The 20,512-nt window shown below is 46.4% G+C and overlaps 1 protein-coding gene across 1 annotated transcript; it reads left to right on the top strand.

Annotated features, from left to right (window-relative positions):
* The first annotated feature begins 307 nt into the window (after positions 1–307).
* LOC131927484 (cilia- and flagella-associated protein 52-like) lies at positions 308–20,325 on the top strand. Its single transcript, XM_059283154.1, has 13 exons — positions 308–375; positions 1,822–1,957; positions 3,252–3,379; positions 5,958–6,096; positions 7,022–7,217; positions 8,820–8,926; positions 9,096–9,197; positions 14,814–14,960; positions 15,574–15,652; positions 16,238–16,413; positions 17,632–17,832; positions 18,960–19,136; positions 20,110–20,325. The coding sequence occupies exons 2-13, from the start codon at positions 1,832–1,834 to the stop codon at positions 20,323–20,325; spliced, it is 1,794 nt and encodes a 597-aa protein (XP_059139137.1). The 5' UTR covers positions 308–375; positions 1,822–1,831.
* Positions 20,326–20,512: the final 187 nt, after the last annotated feature.

The raw sequence follows: 20,512 nt of genomic DNA, 5'->3' as shown, positions 1-20,512 counted from the left end.
GATGGTGTGTGTGTGTGTGTGTGTGTGTGTGAGGGGGGGCGGTAGACTTTCTTCGGGGGGCTTAGCCCCCCCCCCCCCCAAGAGATGCCTGTAAGAAACTGCATCAACCTAGCTGTAACGGTACCCAAGTTATCGTGTTTACAGATATACACATACACACACTCAGACATACGGACAAAATTGCAAAACTATGTTTTCCGGTTCAGGGAGGTGCTACCAGCTGTGGTTTAAACAAGAACTTTTATTTCCATTAACTCGACATACTCTCTGAGCAAAAACGCTCCATAGTGACGTAGTGAACAAAATCAACATCCGGTTGAATGCTAACACTGCTTGTTTGTTTATTCACGGAAAATAAAAATTCTGAAAGAAATTGTAAGCGATTTTTTTTATGTTAGGTTAAACCATCTTTCAAAGTGTACGCCAAATATGTGTACATTTTAAAGACTTTATATTAATTAACCTTAAAACGAGAAACTTGTTCTAAGTTGTAGTTTTTAATTTTAAGTTTGATTCTGAAATATCATACAATAATATTTATCTAGATCTAGATCTATATCTATATCGAGTAGATCTAGATCTAGAATCTAGATCTAGATCTTTATAATATTCTATATCTTGATCTAGATCTATCGGTGTTAAAATGGCGGAAGAATTTGGGCAAATCTATTGTTGCTGTCGCTACTACACTATACAAATAAAGATGCGCTGGCTCAAACACTACCTCAGTCGTTGTTTTCATTGATGTGCATTGGAGTAATGGAAGATTATTACTAAGGACTCAACTAGCGGTAGAGAGCTGGACTGCTAACCCGTTAGTCTCGAGTTCGAATCCGGGTTCGAGTCAGTAGACCGTCCCTGAGTCCACCCAACTCTGATGGGTACCTAACTCACGTTAGGGAAAGTAAAGGCGGCTGGGCATAGTGCTGACCACACTATCTCTTCATATGCCGAGGTCACAGAAACAAGTGAACTCTACTTCACTTGCCCCATAGACCGTCAGGTTTGAAAGGGAAGCTTTACTTTACTTTACTTTACTGAGGACTCAAACAACAATACATAATTTAGATTTATTGTATTTTGGAATAAGAATGTTTAATAAATTTTAATTGGCTATATACATGTTGACAATTTTATTTGCTTTAGTTTTTTAAAACATTAACTAAATACATTTTTTCGGCATAAATATTATAAAGTATATGTCATAATTGGAGCTCTTGCGTCTATGTTTGGTTTGATTATTTTTTTTTAAATGTGACTAAAGTTTTTCCAATGACAAAAATCAGAAAGTCTGTAAAGTTAATAGTACCGCCAACGTAATCTAGCGTTAGCATTAACTCTAGGTATCATTACAACCATTCTCCTACCAATAACAGTGACCACATACTTAATCCCGACTCTAATCCTGATCCGCCTCTAATCCTGATCCGCCTCTAATCCTGATCCGCCTCTAATCCTGATCCGCCTCTAATCCTGATCCGCCTCTAATCCTGATCCGACTCTAATCCTGATCCGCCTCTAATCCTGATCCGCCTCTAATCCTGATCCGCCTCTAATCCTGATCCGCCTCTAATCCTGATTTAGTCCATGATTTGTTGTGTCTATCTCCAGGGCAACCAAGATGGTGGCGAGGTGTATGCAGCCTTTGGTTTAGTCCATGATTTGTTGTGTCTATCTCCAGGGCAACCAAGATGGCGGCGAGGTGTATGCAGCCTTTGATTTAGTCCATGATTTGTTGTGTGTGTTTCCAGGGCAACCAAGATGGCGGCGAGGTGTATGCAGCCTTTGATTTAGTCCATGATTTGTTGTGTCTATCTCCAGGGCAACCAAGATGGCGGCGAGGTGTATGCAGCCTTTCCTCCTGAAGCACCAGGACAGCGGATGTGAGCGCCAGCCCTGCCCTAAAGGTGACGTCTGCAACTTGAACCTGCGACAGGTGTTGGGCTTCAATGGGGAGGTGAGATGTCGTGGTTGTGGTTGGATGTTGCTGGATGTTGCTGGATGTTTTTGGATGTTGCTGGCTGTTGTTGGATGTTGTTGGATGTTGCTGGATGTTGCTGGATGTTGCTGGATGTTGCTGGATGTTGTTGGATGTTGCTGGATGTTGCTGGATGTTGTTGGATGTTGCTGGATGTTGTTGGATGTTGCTGGATGTTGCTGGATGTTGTTGGATGTTGCTGGATGTTGTTGGATGTTGCTGGATGTTGCTGGATGTTGTTGGATGTTGCTGGATGTTGTTGGATGTTGTTGGATGTTGCTGGATGTTGTTGGATGTTGCTGGATGTTGCTGGATGTTGTTGGATGTTGCTGGATGTTGCTGGATGTTGTTGGATGTTGCTGGATGTTGTTGGATGTTGTTGTACTCGCAGATTGTATTTAACTTTGGGCTCAGACAGTGGCGTCACTTGGTTGGGTGTCACCGGGTACTGTAACTGAGAGTTGCAGCCTCCCTCCCACCGCACCCCCCTCTTCCATCCCTATCCGCCCATCAAACAATTTTTGCATTTACTTTTTTCTTATCACCCTGTTTTGCTTACTATGCTGTTATCTTAACTGAATTATACAGTTTTTAAAATTAAATTTTAAGTTGTTTCTTTGTAATGGTGTCACCCGTAAATGATGCCACCCGGTGCAGGCCGCACTCTCCACCCTTACTATGTGACGCCACTGTGCTCCGATACAAATCCAAATTTAGTTGCTGGTGGGAATTAGAAGATCGTGCTGCACAACTTGCCGCAATTTTTCTTTAAATAAACCTATTGCCGTCAGTGTTTCTTCCAGACTTTTTTCTCCGGAGGGGGGTGGGGGGGGGGCTGACACTGTTAAATGTATATATAAATAAAGTATATATAAATTATAAATTCCATTTCGTTCGGGGTGGGGGGGGGCGGTAGACTCGCTGTTGTGAAGATGTAGACACTACAGTGTACATTAGGTACTGGTTGCGGCTGTATCGTTGGGAGTTAGTGTCTGGTAACTATAGCTATAGAAGGACCACAGTCAGGAGATCTTGTGTATCAAAAATATGTATACAATAATAAAATAATAAAACAGTAAAGAGATGTACGTTACTTTTTAAATGTTTAAGTTTGTAACTAATTAAACTGACCGCGTATCATAAGTTAGGTAAAACATTCTAGAACCTCTATCCAGAGTTAAGGCAGGACATTAACATTTTTTGGGTCAGACAAGATTTTGTTTGTAAAGTCACGTGGGTTAGGTGTTAAGTTTGTGTTTGATTTCCTGACCAGGTCCGATGTGGCTTGATCATCCACACAACAGGTCAACAGGTCATTTACCCTGTAGGTCACAACATCGTTATAGAGGAGCTGGTGGGACCTAAGACGGGGGCACAACAGATTCTTACAGGGCATACGAAGTAAGTCAGGGGTGGGGGGGGGGATAGGGGTGTGGGTATAGGGGTGTGGGGGTATAGGGGTGTGGGGGTATAGAGGTGTGGGGGTATAGAGGTGTGGGGGTATATGGGTGTGGGGGTATAGGGGTGTGGGGGTATAGAGGTGTGGGGGTATATGGGTGTGGGGGTATAGGGGTGTGGGGGTATAGGGGTGTGGGGGTGTGGGGGTATAGGGGTGTGGGGTATAGGGGTGTGGGGGTATAGGGGTGTGGGGGTATAGGGGTGTGGGGGTATAGGGGTGTGGGGGTATAGGGGTGTGGGGTGTGGGGTATAGTGGTGTGGGGTATAGGGGTGTGGGGGTATAGGGGTGTGGGGATATAGGGGTGTGGGGTATAGGGGTGTGGGGATATAGGGGTGTGGGGATATAGGGGTGTGGGGATATAGGGGTGTGGGGGTATAGGGGTGTGGGGGTATAGGGGTGTGGGGTATAGGGGTGTGGAGGTATAGGGGTGTGGGGTATAGGTGTGTGGGGTATAGGTGTGTGGGGGTATAGGGGTGTGGGGGTATAGGGGTGTGGGGTATAGAGGTGTGGGGATATATGGGTGTGGGGATATATGGGTGTGGGGTATAGGGGTGTGGGTGTATAGGTGTATAGGGGTGTGGGGTATAGGGGTGTGGGGGATATACCAGTGGTGAGGATGTATTTCAGAGGTTTTTAGATATATTAAAGGTGTTGGGGTATGGCAGAGGTACAGGTGTATAGCAGGGGTGAGGCTATATCAGGGGTGGGTGTGGAGTTATACTAGGGGTGCGGCAGTATGTCTGGGGTGTGGGTATATATCAGGAATGTGGGGTATATCAGGGCTGTGGGGTATTAAGGCTGTGTAGGTGCTTTTGAAAGTGGGAAGAGCAAGTTTAGTGATGTATATCAGGGAAACGGTGGATTTTGAGTGTTAGGGTGTGGGTGTGTCTAGTGTGTGGGTTGGTTTGTCAGAGCTGTGAGGGTAAAGATGTGGGGGTAATCTAGTGTGTGGGTTGGTTGGTTAGACCTGTGAGGGTAAAGATGTGGGGGTAATCTAGTGTGTGGGTTGGTTGGTTAGAGCTGTGAGGGTAAAGATGTGGGGGTAATCTAGTGTGTGGGTTGGTTGGTTAGACCTGTGAGGGTAAAGATGTGGGGGTAATCTAGTGTGTGGGTTGGTTGGTTAGAGCTGTGAGGGTAAAGATGTGGGGGTAATCTAGTGTGTGGGTTGGTTGGTTAGAGCTGTGAGGGTAAAGATGTGAGGGTAATCTAGTGTGTGGGTTGGTTGGTCAGAGCTGTGAGGGTTAAGATGTGGGGGTAATCTAGTGTGTGGGTTGGTTGGTTAGAGCTGTGAGGGTAAAGATGTGAGGGTAATCTAGTGTGTGGGTTGGTTGGTTAGAGCTGTGAGGGTAAAGATGTGGGGGTAATCTAGTGTGTGGGTTGGTTGGTTAGAGCTGTGAGGGTAAAGATGTGGGGGTAATCTAGTGTGTGGGTTGGTTAGAGCTGTGAGGGTAAAGATGTGGAGGTAATCTAGTGTGTGGGTTGGTTGGTTAGAGCTGTGAGGGTAAAGATGTGGGGGTAATCTAGTGTGTGGGTTGGTTGGTTAGAGCTGTGAGGGTAAAGATGTGGGGGTAATCTAGTGTGTGGGTTGGTTGGTTAGAGCTGTGAGGGTAAAGATGTGGGGGTAATCTAGTGTGTGGGTTGGTTGGTTAGAGCTGTGAGGGTAAAGATGTGGGGGTAATCTAGTGTGTGGGTTGGTTGGTTAGAGCTGTGAGGGTAAAGATGTGAGGGTAATCTAGTGTGTGGGTTGGTTGGTTAGAGCTGTGAGGGTAAAGATGTGGGGGTAATCTAGTGTGTGGGTTGGTTGGTTAGAGCTGTGAGGGTACAGATGTGGGGGTAATCTAGTGTGTGGGTTGGTTGGTTAGAGCTGTGAGGGTAAAGATGTGGGGGTAATCTAGTGTGTGGGTTGGTTGGTTAGAGCTGTGAGGGTAAAGATGTGGGGGTAATCTAGTGTGTGGGTTGGTTGGTTAGAGCTGTGAGGGTAAAGATGTGGGGGTAATCTAGTGTGTGGGTTGGTTGGTTAGAGCTGTGAGGGTAAAGATGTGGGGGTAATCTAGTGTGTGGGTTGGTTGGTTAGAGCTGTGAGGGTAAAGATGTGGGGGTAATCTAGTGTGTGGGTTGGTTGGTTAGAGCTGTGAGGGTAAAGATGTGGGGGTAATCTAGTGTGTGGGTTGGTTGGTTAGAGCTGTGAGGGTAAAGATGTGGGGGTAATCTAGTGTGTGGGTTGGTTGGTTAGAGCTGTGAGGGTAAAGATGTGGGGGTAATCTAGTGTGTGGGTTGGTTGGTTAGAGCTGTGAGGGTAAAGATGTGGGGGTAATCTAGTGTGTGGGTTGGTTGGTTAGACCTGTGAGGGTAAAGATGTGGGGGTAATCTAGCATTTGCAAGTATGTCAGTAATGGGGGGTGGGGGTAAGGTAGAGATATAACGGTCGTGGAAAGGGATTAGGGATATATCATGTGGTTGGTTGTGATAGTACAACAGTTCTATTCGATATGTGTAGTGACGTTTTGACTTGGTTTTAAGCATGATCACTGCCCTGGCTCTGTCGCATGACGGTCAGTTTCTGGCCAGTGGTCAGTTGATCTCACACGAGAGTAAGGCACCCATCATCATGTGGGACTGGTGCAGCAAGCAGAAGCTGATGGAGTGGGCGTTACATAAGGTGAGTCACGTGATGATACAGACTGGGTCATGTGGCACTACTGACTGGGTCATGTGACACTACTGACTGGGTCATGTGACACTACGGACTGGGTCATGTGACACTACTGACTGGGTCATGTGACACTACGGACTGGGTCATGTGACACTACTGGGTCATGTGACACTACGGACTGGGTCATGTGACACTACTGACTGGGTCATGTGACACTACTGACTGGGTCATGTGACACTACTGACTGGGGTTATGTGACACTACTGACTGGGTCATGTGACACTACTGACTGGGTCATATGACACTACTGACTGGGTCATGTGACACTACTGACTGGGTCATGTGACACTACTGACTGGGGTTATGTGACACTACTGACTGGGTCATGTGACACTACTGACTGGGTCATGTGACACTACTGACTGGGTCATGTGACACTACTGACTGGATCATGTGACACTACTGACGGGGTCATGTGACACTACTGACTGGGTCATGTGACACTACTGACTGGGTCATGTGACACTACTGACTGGGTCATGTGACACTACTGACGGGGTCATGTGACACTACTGACTGGGTCATGTGACACTACTGACTGGGTCATGTGACACTACTGACTGGGTCATGTGACACTACTGACTGGGTCATGTGACACTACTGACTGGATCATGTGACACTACTGACTGGGTCATGTGACACTACTGACTGGGTCATGTGACACTACTGACTGGGTCATGTGACACTGGTCATGTGACACAACTGACAAGATGACACCCAACTTTGTCATGTGACAATACTAAAAACTGTCAAAACACTGAGAACAAGTTGAAACTTCAGGTTTTAGAAAACTTCAGAGTTGCCTTAAAATGTTGCATGACTAATGATTTCTTCCCCCCTCCCCCCCCCCCCCCCCCCCCGCCCCACCCAGACGAAAGTGGAAGCCTTGACCTTCACCTGCACCAACAAGCACCTGATCTCCCTGGGCGGGCAGGACGACGAGACGATCGCCGTGTGGAGCGTGCTGGAGCGGAAGCCGGTCTGCGGCAAGGTGGCCACGCTCAAACGCTCCGGCATCATGCACTGCGTCGCTGCCTCCAAGATCAACGAGTCGCTCTTTGCCTCGGGTCAGTGGTTAGGTTACATGTTGTGTGGGTGTAGTTTGGGATGTGTGTGGGTGTGTAGGGGGAGGGGTAGGGCTGCGTCGCTGCCTCTAAGATCAACGAGTCGCTCTTTGCTTCGGGTCAGTTGTTAGGGTACACGTTGTGTGGGTGTAGTTTGGGATGTGTGTGGGTGTGTAGGGGGAGGGGTAGGGCTGCGTCGCTGCCTCTAAGATCAACGAGTCGCTCTTTGCTTCGGGTCAGTTGTTAGGGTACACGTTGTGTGGGTGTAGTTTGGGATGTGTGTGGGTGTGTAGGGGGAGGGGTAGGGCTGCGTCGCTGCCTCTAAGATCAACGAGTCGCTCTTTGCTTCAGGTCAGTGGTTAGGTTACATGTTGTGTGGTGAAGCTAGGGGTAGGGCTGCGTCGCTGCCTCCAAGATCAACGAGTCGCTCTTTGCTTCAGGTCAGTGGTTAGGTTACATGTTGTGTGGTGAAGCTAGGGGTAGGGCTGCGTCGCTGCCTCCAAGATCAACGAGTCGCTCTTTGCTTCAGGTCAGTGGTTAGGTTACATGTTGTGTGGTGTAGCTAGGGGTAGGGCTGCGTCGCTGCCTCCAAGATCAACGAGTCGCTCTTTGCTTCAGGTCAGTGGTTAGGTTACATGTTGTGTGGTGTAGCTAGGGGTGGGGTGGGGGTGAGGTAAGAGGGCTGCGTGGCTGCCTTCAAGATCAACGAGTCACTCTTTGCTTCGAGTCAGTGGTTAGGTTACACATCATGTGGTGTAGCTAGGGGTGGGGGAGGGGGTAGGGCTGCGTGGCTGCCTCCAAGATCAACGAGTCGCTCTATGCCTCAGGTCAGTGGTTAGGTTACACATCATGTGGTGTAGCTAGGGGTGGGGGAGGGGGTAGAGCTGCGTGGCTGCCTTCAAGATCAACGAGTCACTCTTTGCTTCGAGTCAGTGGTTAGGTTACACGTTGTGTGGGTGTAGTTGTTGGGGGATGGGTAGAGCTGCGTGGCTGCCTCTAAGATCAACGGGTCGGTCTTTGCCTCTTCAGGTCAGTGGTTAGGTTTCACTTCTTCCTCAACCAGTGGCGTACCTTAAGGGGAGGAGGGGGTACTAGGCTTTTGTCTGATTGCTTTGGGATTTAACAGCGTCCGTGCAAAAGACTTGAAGGTTATGGCTTTCAGAAAATTAGCTTTCGATAAATTATCAGATGGGTGTGTGAGGTTGATATCTCTGGGTATGACTTCAAATCTAAATGAAACTTGTCGAAATTTATCTTTGTGGACGATTCAAATACAAATTAATAGTTTAGCAACTCAAGTTTTTAGGTTTAACAAACAAAGTTCTTGCTTAAATCAAGGTCGTGTTTAAAGAGCTATAATTTTAAGTCTTTGCTAAGCAAAGTTCGCTAGAATAGCTGTTGTGGTAAAGTTTAAATTATTTTCATTTGTAAATTGGTCGGTAAATTGTGTGTATAATAGAAGGATTTAAAACAGCAAACCGGCTTTTTGAGGTGTCCTCTGTATACAGCCCCATGTCTAAGTAAACAAATAATTGAACTGCTCGAGTGGAATGTGAAAGGTTGAAAGTGGACGGGAGTCACGTGATCTGATGTTCTTGTCCCCAGCCGGCGACAGCTACGGTAGGATCTGGACGTACAACATCAACGAGAGGACGCTGGATCACATCGAGTTCCGGTTTCACGCCCTCTCCAGGGTCATCATCTGTATGGAGGTCAGAGGTCATAGGGCTCTTACTCTTACTTCATCTGTCTATGTTTCAGTGTTTGCGATGTAGTTATTTTAAGTGGCGCATAAGTTATTTTAAAAGTTTTAAGTTATCCAGTTTTGTGTAATTTGAGTATATTTATAATTGTTTATGAAATCTGATGTAAAATCTTTAGATAATTGATTACGAGAGCTCAAAGTTTCCCATCATTGTGTGCGGGACAACATCCGGTGACATCATGGTGTTTCATGGAACTGGGGGAGCTCTTCAGTGTGTGGTGAGTTGGAAAGTCAGATCCTAACAGTTTGTCTTACCCAGGTCCCCACTAAACAACTTGTCTTACCCAGGTCCCCACTAAACAACTTGTCTTACCCAGGTCCCCACTAAACATCTTGTCCCCACTAAACAACTTGTCTTACCCAGGTCCCCACTAAACAACTTGTCTTACCCAGGTCCCCACTAAACAACTTGTCTTACCCAGGTACCCACTAAACAACTTGTCTTACCCAGGTCCCCACTAAACAACTTGTCTTACCCAGGTCCCCACTAAACAACTTGTCTTACCCAGGTACCCACTAAACAACTTGTCTTACCCAGGTCGCCACTAAACAGCTTGTCTTACCCAGGTCCCAACTAAACAACTTGTCCCCACTAAACAACTTGTCTTACCCAGGTCCCCACTAAACAACTTGTCTTACCAACGTCCCCACTAAACAAATTGTCTTACCCAGGTCCCCACTAAACAGCTTATCTTACCCAGGTCCCCACTAAACAACTTGTCCAAACTAAACAACTTGTCTTACCCAGGTTCCACTAAACAACTTGTCTTACCCAGGTCCCCACTAAACAACTTGTCCCCACTAAACAACTTGTCCCCACTAAACAAGTTGTCTTACCCAGGTCCCCACTAAACAACTTGTCTTACCCAGGTCCCCACTAGACAACTTGTCCCCACTAGACAACTTGTCCCCACTAAACAACTTGTCTTACCCAGGTCCCCACTAAACAACTTGTCTTACCCAGGTCCCCACTAGACAACTTGTCCCCACTAGACAACTTGTCTTACCCAGGTCCCCACTAAACAAGTTGTCTTACCCAGGTCCCCACTAAACAACTTGTCTTACCCAGGTCCCCACTAGACAACTTGTCCCCACTAGACAACTTGTCCCCACTAAACAACTTGTCTTACCCAGGTCCCCACTAAACAACTTGTCTTACCCAGGTCCCCACTAAACAAGTTGTCTTACTCAGGTCCCCACTAAACAACTTGTCACCACTAGAAAACTTGTCCCACTAAACAACTTGTCTTACCCAGGTCCCCACTAAACAACTTGTCTTACCCAGGTCCCCACTAAACAAGTTGTCCCCACTAAATAACTTGTCTTACCCAGGTCCCCACTAAACAAGTTGTCTTACCCAGGTCCGCACTAAACAACTTGTCTTAACCAGGTCCCCACTAAACAACTTGTCTTACCCAGGTCCCCACTAAACAACTTGTCTTACCCAGGTCCCCACTAAACAACTTGTCACCACTAGACAACTTGTCCCCACTAAACAACTTGTCCCCACTAAACAACTTGTCTTACCCAGGTCCCCACTAAACAACTTGTCTTACCCAGGTCCCCACTAAACAACTTGTCTTACCCAGGTCCCCACTAAACAACTTGTCTTACCCAGGTCCCCACTACACAACTTGTCTTACCCAGGTCCCCACTAAACAACTTGTCTTACCCAGGTCCCCACTAAACAAGTTGTCTTACCCAGGTCCCCACTAAACAACTTGTCCCCACTAAACAACTTGTCTTACCCAGGTCCCCACTAAACAGCTTGTCTTACCCAGGTCCCCACTAAACAAGTTGTCTTACCCAGGTCCCCACTAAACAACTTGTCTTACCCAGGTCCCCACTAAACAACTTGTCCCCACTAAACAAGTTGTCTTACCCAGGTCCCCACTAAACAACTTGTCTTACCCAGGTCCCCACTAAACAACTTGTCCCCACTAAACAAGTTGTCTTACCCAGGTCCCCACTAAACAACTTGTCTTACCCAGGTCCCCACTAAACAACTTGTCCCCACTAAACAACTTGTCTTACCCAGGTCCCCACTAAACAACTTGTCTAACCCAGGTCCCCACTAAACAACGTGTCTTACCCAGGTCCCCACTAAACAACTTGTCCCCACTGAACAACTTGTCTTACCCAGGTCCCCACTAAACAACTCGTCTTACCCAGGTCCCCACTAAACAACTTGTCTTACCCAGGTCCCCACTAAACAACTTGTTTCAGGTCCCTACTAAACAAGTTGTCTTACCCAGGTCCCCACAAGACAACTTGTCTTACCCAGGTCCCCACTAAACAACTTGTCTTAGCCAGGTCCCCACTAAACAACTTGTTTTACCCAGGTCCCCACTAAACAACTTGTCTCACACAGGCCCCCACTAGACAACTTGTCTTACCCACGTCCCCACTAAACAAGTTGTCTTACCCAGGTCCCCACTAGACAACTTGTCCCCACTAAACAACTTGTCTTACCCAGGTCCCCACTAAACAAGTTGTCTTACCCAGGTCCCCACTAAACAACTTGTCTTACCCAGGTCCCCACTAATCAAGTTGTCCCCACTAAATAACTTGTCTTACCCAGGTCCCCACTAAACAAGTTGTCTTACCCAGGTCCCCACTAAACAGCTTGTCTAACCCATGCCCCCACTAAACAACTTGTCTTAACCAGGTCCCCACTAAACAGCTTGTCTAACCCATGCCCCCACTAAACAACTTGTCTTAACCAGGTCCCCACTAAACAACTTGTCTTACCCAGGTCCCCACTAAACAACTTGTCTTACCCAGGTCCCCACTAAACAACTTGTCTCAGGTCCCTACTAAACAACTTGTCTCATGTCCCCACTAAACAACTTGTCTTACCCAGGTCCCCACTAAACAAGTTGTCCCCACTAAATAACTTGTCTTACCCAGGTCCCCACTAAACAAGTTGTCTTACCCAGGTCCGCACTAAACAACTTGTCTTAACCAGGTCCCCACTAAACAACTTGTCTTACCCAGGTCCCCACTAAACAACTTGTCTTACCCAGGTCCCCACTAAACAACTTGTCACCACTAGACAACTTGTCCCCACTAAACAACTTGTCCCCACTAAACAACTTGTCTTACCCAGGTCCCCACTAAACAACTTGTCTTACCCAGGTCCCCACTAAACAACTTGTCTTACCCAGGTCCCCACTAAACAACTTGTCTTACCCAGGTCCCCACTACACAACTTGTCTTACCCAGGTCCCCACTAAACAACTTGTCTTACCCAGGTCCCCACTAAACAAGTTGTCTTACCCAGGTCCCCACTAAACAACTTGTCCCCACTAAACAACTTGTCTTACCCAGGTCCCCACTAAACAGCTTGTCTTACCCAGGTCCCCACTAAACAAGTTGTCTTACCCAGGTCCCCACTAAACAACTTGTCTTACCCAGGTCCCCACTAAACAACTTGTCCCCACTAAACAAGTTGTCTTACCCAGGTCCCCACTAAACAACTTGTCTTACCCAGGTCCCCACTAAACAACTTGTCCCCACTAAACAAGTTGTCTTACCCAGGTCCCCACTAAACAACTTGTCTTACCCAGGTCCCCACTAAACAACTTGTCCCCACTAAACAACTTGTCTTACCCAGGTCCCCACTAAACAACTTGTCTAACCCAGGTCCCCACTAAACAACTTGTCCCCACTGAACAACTTGTCTTACCCAGGTCCCCACTAAACAACTCGTCTTACCCAGGTCCCCACTAAACAACTTGTCTTACCCAGGTCCCCACTAAACAACTTGTTTCAGGTCCCTACTAAACAAGTTGTCTTACCCAGGTCCCCACAAGACAACTTGTCTTACCCAGGTCCCCACTAAACAACTTGTCTTAGCCAGGTCCCCACTAAACAACTTGTTTTACCCAGGTCCCCACTAAACAACTTGTCTCACACAGGCCCCCACTAGACAACTTGTCTTACCCACGTCCCCACTAAACAAGTTGTCTTACCCAGGTCCCCACTAGACAACTTGTCCCCACTAAACAACTTGTCTTACCCAGGTCCCCACTAAACAAGTTGTCTTACCCAGGTCCCCACTAAACAACTTGTCTTACCCAGGTCCCCACTAATCAAGTTGTCCCCACTAAATAACTTGTCTTACCCAGGTCCCCACTAAACAAGTTGTCTTACCCAGGTCCCCACTAAACAGCTTGTCTAACCCATGCCCCCACTAAACAACTTGTCTTAACCAGGTCCCCACTAAACAGCTTGTCTAACCCATGCCCCCACTAAACAACTTGTCTTAACCAGGTCCCCACTAAACAACTTGTCTTACCCAGGTCCCCACTAAACAACTTGTCTTACCCAGGTCCCCACTAAACAACTTGTCTCAGGTCCCTACTAAACAACTTGTCTCATGTCCCCACTAAACAACTTGTCTTACCCAGGTCCCCACTAAACAAGTTGTCCCCACTAAATAACTTGTCTTACCCAGGTCCCCACTAAACAAGTTGTCTTACCCAGGTCCGCACTAAACAACTTGTCTTACCCAGGTTCCCACTAAACAACTTGTCTTACCCAGGTCCGCACTAAAAAACTTGTCTTACCCAGGTCCCCACTAAACAACTTGTCACCACTAAACAACTTGTCTTAACCAGGTCCCCACTAGACAACTTGTCCCCACTAAACAACTTGTCTTACCCAGGTCCCTACTAAACAAGTTGTCTTACCCAGGTCCGCACTAAAAAACTTGTCTTACCCAGGTCCCCACTAAACAAGTTGTCCCCACTAAACAACTTGTCTTACCCAGGTCCCCACTAAACAACTTGTCTCACCCAGGTCCCCACTAGACAACTTGTCCCCACTAAACAACTTGTCTTACCCAGGTCCCCACTAAACAAGTTGTCTTACCCAGGTCCCCACTAAACAACTTGTCTCACCCAGGTCCCCACTAGACAACTTGTCCCCACTAAACAACTTGTCTTACCCAGGTCCCCACTAAACAAGTTGTCTTACCCAGGTCCGCACTAAACAACTTGTCTTACCCAGGTCCCCACTAGACAACTTGTCCCCACTAAACAACTTGTCTTACCCAGGTCCCCACTAAACAAGTTGTCTTACCCAGGTCCCCACTAAACAACTTGTCTTACCCAGGTCCTCACTAATCAAGTTGTCCCCACTAAATAACTTGTCTTACCCAGGTCCCCACTAAACAAGTTGTCTTACCCAGGTCCCCACTAAACAACTTGTCTTACCCAGGTTCCCACTAAACAACTTGTCTCAGGTCCCTACTAAACAACTTGTCTCATGTCCCCACTAAACAACTTGTCTTACCCAGGTCCCCACTAAACAAGTTGTCCCCACTAAATAACTTGTCTTACCCAGGTCCCCACTAAACAAGTTGTCCCCACTAAATAACTTGTCTTACTCAGGTCCCCACTAAACAACTTGTCTCACCCAGGTCCCCACTAGACAACTTGTCCCCACTAAACAACTTGTCTTAACCAGGTCCCCACTAAACAAGTTGTCTTACCCAGGTCCCCACTAAACAACTTGTCTTACCCAGGTCCCCACTAATCAAGTTGTCCCCACTGAACAACTTGTCTTACCCAGGTCCCCACTAAACAACTTGTCTCACCCAGGTCCCCACTAGACAACTTGTCCCCACTAAACAACTTGTCTTACCCAGGTCCCCACTAAACAACTTGTCTCACCCAGGTCCCCACTAGACAACTTGTCCCCACTAAACAACTTGTCTTACCCAGGTCCCCACTAAACAACTTGTCTTACCCAGGTCCCCACTAAACAGCTTGTCTCACCCAGGCCCCCACTAAACAACGTGTCCCCACTAAACAACTTGTCTCACCTAGGTCCCCACTAAACAGCTGAGTTCTGGCATCACAAGCCTGAGCTACACACGTATGCTGGACGACAACGTCTTCTGTCTACTGGTGGGGACGGGGGAGTGTAAGATGGGCTACTACACACTGACCATGTCCTTCGTCAAGGGAAACTCGGTGAGTCCTAGACAGCTTGACATTCTGGGACAATCTCATAATGGCGCTCTGTATTGAGCTCAACCCATTTTTTAATGACAACTGACAATATTGTTCTGCAGAAAACCTTTGACCGTTGTGTTTAAAATTATTGTTGGAAATATTTGTTTTAAAACGTAAATGCATAATTATGTTTAAAAGTGTCTATTTATAAATGCCTAAGACCTTAAGTGTCTATGCTTACAGATGTCTATGTCTTAGTATCAATGTTTTCTAAAGTCTTTTCTTTTACTTGTGTCTATTTTTACATGTGTATTCGTATAAAAGTGTCTATGTTTACATTTGTATAAAGGGTCTATGTTGACTAATGCCTAAATTTATTAGTGTTTATGTGTGTGTCTTTTTTTTACAAATGTCTGTTTACAAGTGTCTATGTTTACAAGTGTCTATGTATCTGTGTCTAATGTCTAGGCGGCAGGGAAAATGTTTACAAGTGTCTATATATCTGTGTTCCATGTCTAGGCGGCAGGGAAAATGGTGCCGTATAAAGGCTTCAAGTGTCTATGTTTACAAGTGTCTATGTCTACAAGTGTCTATGTTTACAAGTGTCTCTGTATCTGTGTCCAATGTCTAGGCGGCAGGGAAAATGGTGCCGTACAAAGGCTTCAAGATGTGGTCCAGTGATAGAGACTCCTCGGCCATCACATCCATCTGTGAGTTTTCTGGTGGTGTTCGTAGTCTGGGACAGGGTGTTTGTAAACTGGGACAGGATTGTTCGTAGTCAGGGGTAGGGTATTCGTAGTTTAGGTCAGGGTGTTCGTAGCCTGGGTCTGGGTGTTTTAGTCTGGGGCAGAGTGTTCATTGTCCTGCAACATGTTCGTAGTCTGGGGCAGGGTGTTCGTTGTATGGGGCAGGGTGTTCGTTGTCAGTGGCAGGTTGTTCATTGTCTCCTGCAACATGTTCGTAGTCTGGGGCAGGGTGTTCGTAGTCTGGGGCAGGGTGTTCGTTGTCTGGGGCAGGGTGTTCATAGTAGGGGGTCAAGATGTTCGCAGTCTGAGAAAGTGTGTTCGTATTCTGGGGCAAGGTGCAGGTAGTCTGGGCCTAGGTGTTCGTAGTCTGGGGCAAGTAATTTATGAATCGCCATTTGGGCAATAATTTTATAGAGCACGCTTACCTGTAGCAGCTATGAAACTCTGACTAACACTATCTGTCGTCTTGCAGCGAAGGTCGGGGTAGGGCACCAGTTCTACATCGGCACCAAGAACTGCCAGAACTGACTAGCACTGTTTGTGTTTCAGCAAAGGTGGGGGTGGGGCACCAGTTCTACATCGGCACCAAGAACTGCCAGATCTACAGGTTCAGCCTGGCCAAGTGGACGGCAGAGCTGGTCCGTACCAGCAGTAACAGGCCTGTCAATTCCATCACGTTCCCGCGGGCAACAGACGAGCTGATGGTGGTGGGGGAGTTTGAGAACGTGAGTACATCGGCACGTGCTGCATCGTGGTCGTGCTCACGTTTAGACAGATTGGTGTAGTGGACATGTTCACATTTAGACAGATTGGTGTAGTGGACATTCTCATATTTAGACAGATTGGTGTAGTGGACATTCTCATATTTAGACAGATTGGTGTAGTGGACATTCTCATATTTAGACAGATTGGTGTAGTGGACATTCTCACAATTAGACAGATTGGTGTAGTGGACATTCTCATATCTAGACAGATTGGTGTAGTGGACATTCTCATATTTAGACAGATTGGTGTAGTGGACATTCTCATATTTAGACAGATTGGTGTAGTGGACATTCTCATATTTAGACAGATTGGTGTAGTGGACATTCTCATATTTAGACAGATTGGTGTAGTGGACATTCTCATATTTAGACAGATTGGTGTAGTGGACATTCTCATATTTAGACAGATTGGTGTAGTGGACATTCTCATATTTAGACAGATTGGTGTAGTGGACATTCTTAAATCACTTATATCAGACAGATTGTTGCCTAAATTAGCTGCTGACATAGATCTTTATAAATGTTATGATTAAAGATGTATATTACACGTGATTAGTTAACCGTATTTGCGATGTTAAGGTATTAATGATCAGTTTGAAATTGACATTATCGTCATTAAATAGCTCAACTAATGGGTGACTAGTACTATGAACATAAGGGGTTGGAGGGGGGTGGGTGTCGTTTAAAAATGACGGCAGTGGCAAGGTAGAAGGTCGGTTTATACTTAGGCAACTATGCCGTACTTTGAGAAATTGTAGAAAAAATTGATGAAGCATTTATGATGTTGTCTTTCCCAAAGTAAAGTTATAAAAGGCAATTATTTTTTTATTATGGTTGTTTGTAAAGATGCGGTGGAACTATCTGGTGTAATTCTAGAGCATGGGAGTAGGGGGTGGTTCTGGCGTTTTATTATAACGTGTGACAGATCTGTAGTAAAAATTATCGTCTGAAACTACATGACGGTGTTTATAAACTTCCACCTACTCCCTCCTCCCCCCCCCCTTCCTCGCAAAGTGAAATGACAAACGCTAATACTTTTTCGAAAACAATTTCCACATCATCAAAAAAAAATAAAAAAATTAAGAAACTCACACTACTGTAAAGAAGCTCAAATTAGATAGGAATTAGAGTCTGGAGTTTAAGAAATCAGACAGAGATTGTTTTCACCTGTCCACACAGGTGCGCGTGTTTAACCTGAAGATCATGCTCGAGGTACGCAGGTACTTCCGGGCCAACCGGAACTGTCACGTGGTCGCCCTCAGCCACGACGGTACCAACATCTTCACGGGCTGGGACAACGGCGAGACCATCATCCTGGGGTTCGAACCCACGGGCCTGGGACTGAGGGAGGTGTACCGTATCGATTCTTCACAAAAACAGGTATGGAGATGGTATCGATTTCCTTAAAGAGGTTACCATATCGATTCTTTACTAAGAAATAGGTTAGTATGAAAAGCGCATGAAGGGGTCGGCGTGGTCGAGTCGGTAAAGCTCATGGTTGCTAAACTGAAAAGTCTCGAGAACAACTGCTGCCTTGTAGTTTGTTCTTGGTTGGACAAAGGCTATGGAAGCAAATCCAAAAAGAAAAGCAGTCTGAAATCGGAGTCAATGGCCTCAATGGCGCATAACCAGTTGACACGTGTACTTAATTGTGTTGAAAGGGATCCCTTCCAACACAAAAATTAAGGATGAAGAAGATGGAAAAAGCGTATTTTTTTTTCAAATCTGGTATCATCCGAATTACCCTGTCCAAATCCAAATTCTACCTAAACATTAACCTAAAAACTAAACCTCACCCTAACACTTGTTCTACTGACAAAATAATCAGAGCAGAACTGACTAGACTTCTTTGAACCGTTTTCCAGATCGTTACTTTATCTTAGTTGAGTGGTGTAGGCATGAATTAGTCGTAAAATCCACCCCACATCCCCCAACCTTACCCCACTGTCCCAGATCAAAACGTCTACCTGGTCTAGAAGATCATACCGGCGTCTTGTAACAGAAGATGTCCCCAGTTTTTCCTTCAGATTTTATTATCCGAGGGTGGGGGAGGCAGTGTTTCTTCCAGACCTTTTTCTCCGGGGGGCACTTGAAATTTTCGGGGGGGCGGTCAACTTTCTTCGGGGGGGGGGGGGGGGGGGCGGACACCTGTTAAAAGTATATATTTTCTATATAAATTATATAAATTTCATTTCGTTCGTGGGGGCGGTAGAAGAAACTCTGTTGGTGATGGGCGTGCAGGAGTCTGGGTAAGGTTTGCTGTAATGAAGAGATGCCTGAAAGAAACTCTGGGGGGAGGGGTGCACTTGAAACTTTTGCGAGGGCGGCGGACTAAATTTGACCGCCCCCCGAAGAAACACTGGCAATCCCTATGACTGAGTACGTGTGTAACATATTTCCTTTTCTCAGTATCCACAAAAACAGCACACCAATGCTTGAAATCATCGAAAAAGTAAAAAAAAAAAAAATAGCCTCAATTGTAAAGTACCTTTTTCTTTTCTCTTCAGGCTGTGACGGCTCTGTCCTTGACCTCGACCTCTGACCTACTTGTCACCGGCGGTAACGACGCCCAGTGCCGCGTCTGGCGTCTGGTGACTGACCTTGACAGCAGATGTAAGAAGCTGCACCAAGGCCTTCTGCTGTACACGATGCTGGACCAATCAGGACCGATCACATCCATCAGGGTAACGCTCGATTCATTTTTCCTACCACAGTAAGGGAGGCTACTTTGATCTGCTTGCTAAAAATAGCTTGACCTGGTGGAGAATTTAGAGGGCGAAGCTAGCGGCACATCCATTCATGAAACAATTGTCTAATAGAAACCATTGCTCGGTGTAATGAAATATCTAAGTTAGAAAAATGCATTCAAAAATTTTTTAGCAGACGCGGTTGTCCAGAGCTTGGGTCTTCATGTAAAAAAATGGCAAACAATTAATTTACATCTCTTGTAGGGCAGAGACAGAATTTTCCCTTTGGTTTCACCTTCTCAACGAATTTATTATCAAGTTATCTCGATAAAATATTGTTTTGCCGGTAAAATTTACGATTAGGTGTCACCCGTAAATGTTGTCACTTAGTGCGACCTCCTTGAGACGTCATCAGAGTTTCTTTCAAGCATCTCTTCGGGGATGGGTGGTGGGAATTTATATAGAAAATATATCTCTTTAGTAGTGTCCGCCACCCCCCCCCCCCTCCCGGAAATTTTAGTCCGCCCCCCCCCCCCTTACGAAAATTGTAATTGCCCCCCCCCCCCACCCCGGATAAAACATTCTGAAAGAAACACTGGACGCCATTGCCCTAGTGTATCAATTCCTTGTAGATTTAAGTTTTTTTTAATCACTTCCGGTTACAGGTTGGTACTTCCGGTAAAATGCTATTGTCAATTTGTATAGAAAAAAATATCTACTTTGGCCCAGAATGTGGAAATGCCAATGCCCCCCCCCCCCCCCCCCAGATATAATGTCTAATGTCTGGAAGAAGAACTGGCTTGACTACCTGCAGAGTTTCTTCCAGGCTTTTAACAGTGTCTCCCCCCCCCCCCCCGAAGAAAGTTTACCGCCCCCCCCCCCCCGAAAATTTCAAGTGCCCCCCCCCCCCCCCCCGGAGAAAAAAGTCTGGAAGAAACACTGACTACACTGCCCCCCACCCCACCCCCAGGTGTCAGACGACGACAAGATGTTCATCTCTACCAGTGTGGACGGGACGGCGGCCATCTACAACCTGACCAAGGGCCTGAGACAGCTGTTGGTCAAGGTCAACAACAGCCTGACCGGTGCTGACTTTCTGACGGACAACTGCCAGTTCATCGTCAGCGGTGCCAGCGGAAAGATCTTCATCTATGAGGTGAGTCAGTGGCAAGATCTTCATCTATGAGGTGAGTCAGTGGCAAGATCTTCATCTATGTGGTGAGTCAGTGGCAAGATCTTCATCTATGAGGTGAGTCAGTGGCAAGATCTTCATCTATGAAGTGAGTCAGTGGCAAGATCTTCATCTATGAGGTCAGTCAGTGGCAAGATCTTCATCTATGAGGTTAGTCAGTGGCAAGATCTTCATCTATGAG

This window comes from Physella acuta, unplaced genomic scaffold (assembly GCF_028476545.2).
Source record: "Physella acuta isolate Inbredline_101_S28 unplaced genomic scaffold, ASM2847654v3 ptg001408l, whole genome shotgun sequence".
NCBI lineage: Eukaryota > Metazoa > Mollusca > Gastropoda > Physidae > Physella > Physella acuta.
Note: the sequence above shows the minus strand (reverse complement) of the source record. Positions and strands in the feature narration are given on the sequence as shown.

Excerpts from the sequence above, each read along its gene's own strand:
- LOC131927484 (XM_059283154.1), top strand. The coding sequence starts at position 1,832 with ATGGCGGCGAGGTGTATGCAGCCTTTCCTCCTGAAGCACCAGGACAGC. Across the intron at positions 8,927-9,095 it reads GGGTCATCATCTGTATGGAG|ATAATTGATTACGAGAGCTC; the intron begins GTCAGAGGTCAT and ends TAAAATCTTTAG. Across the intron at positions 19,137-20,109 it reads GACCGATCACATCCATCAGG|GTGTCAGACGACGACAAGAT; the intron begins GTAACGCTCGAT and ends CCCCACCCCCAG.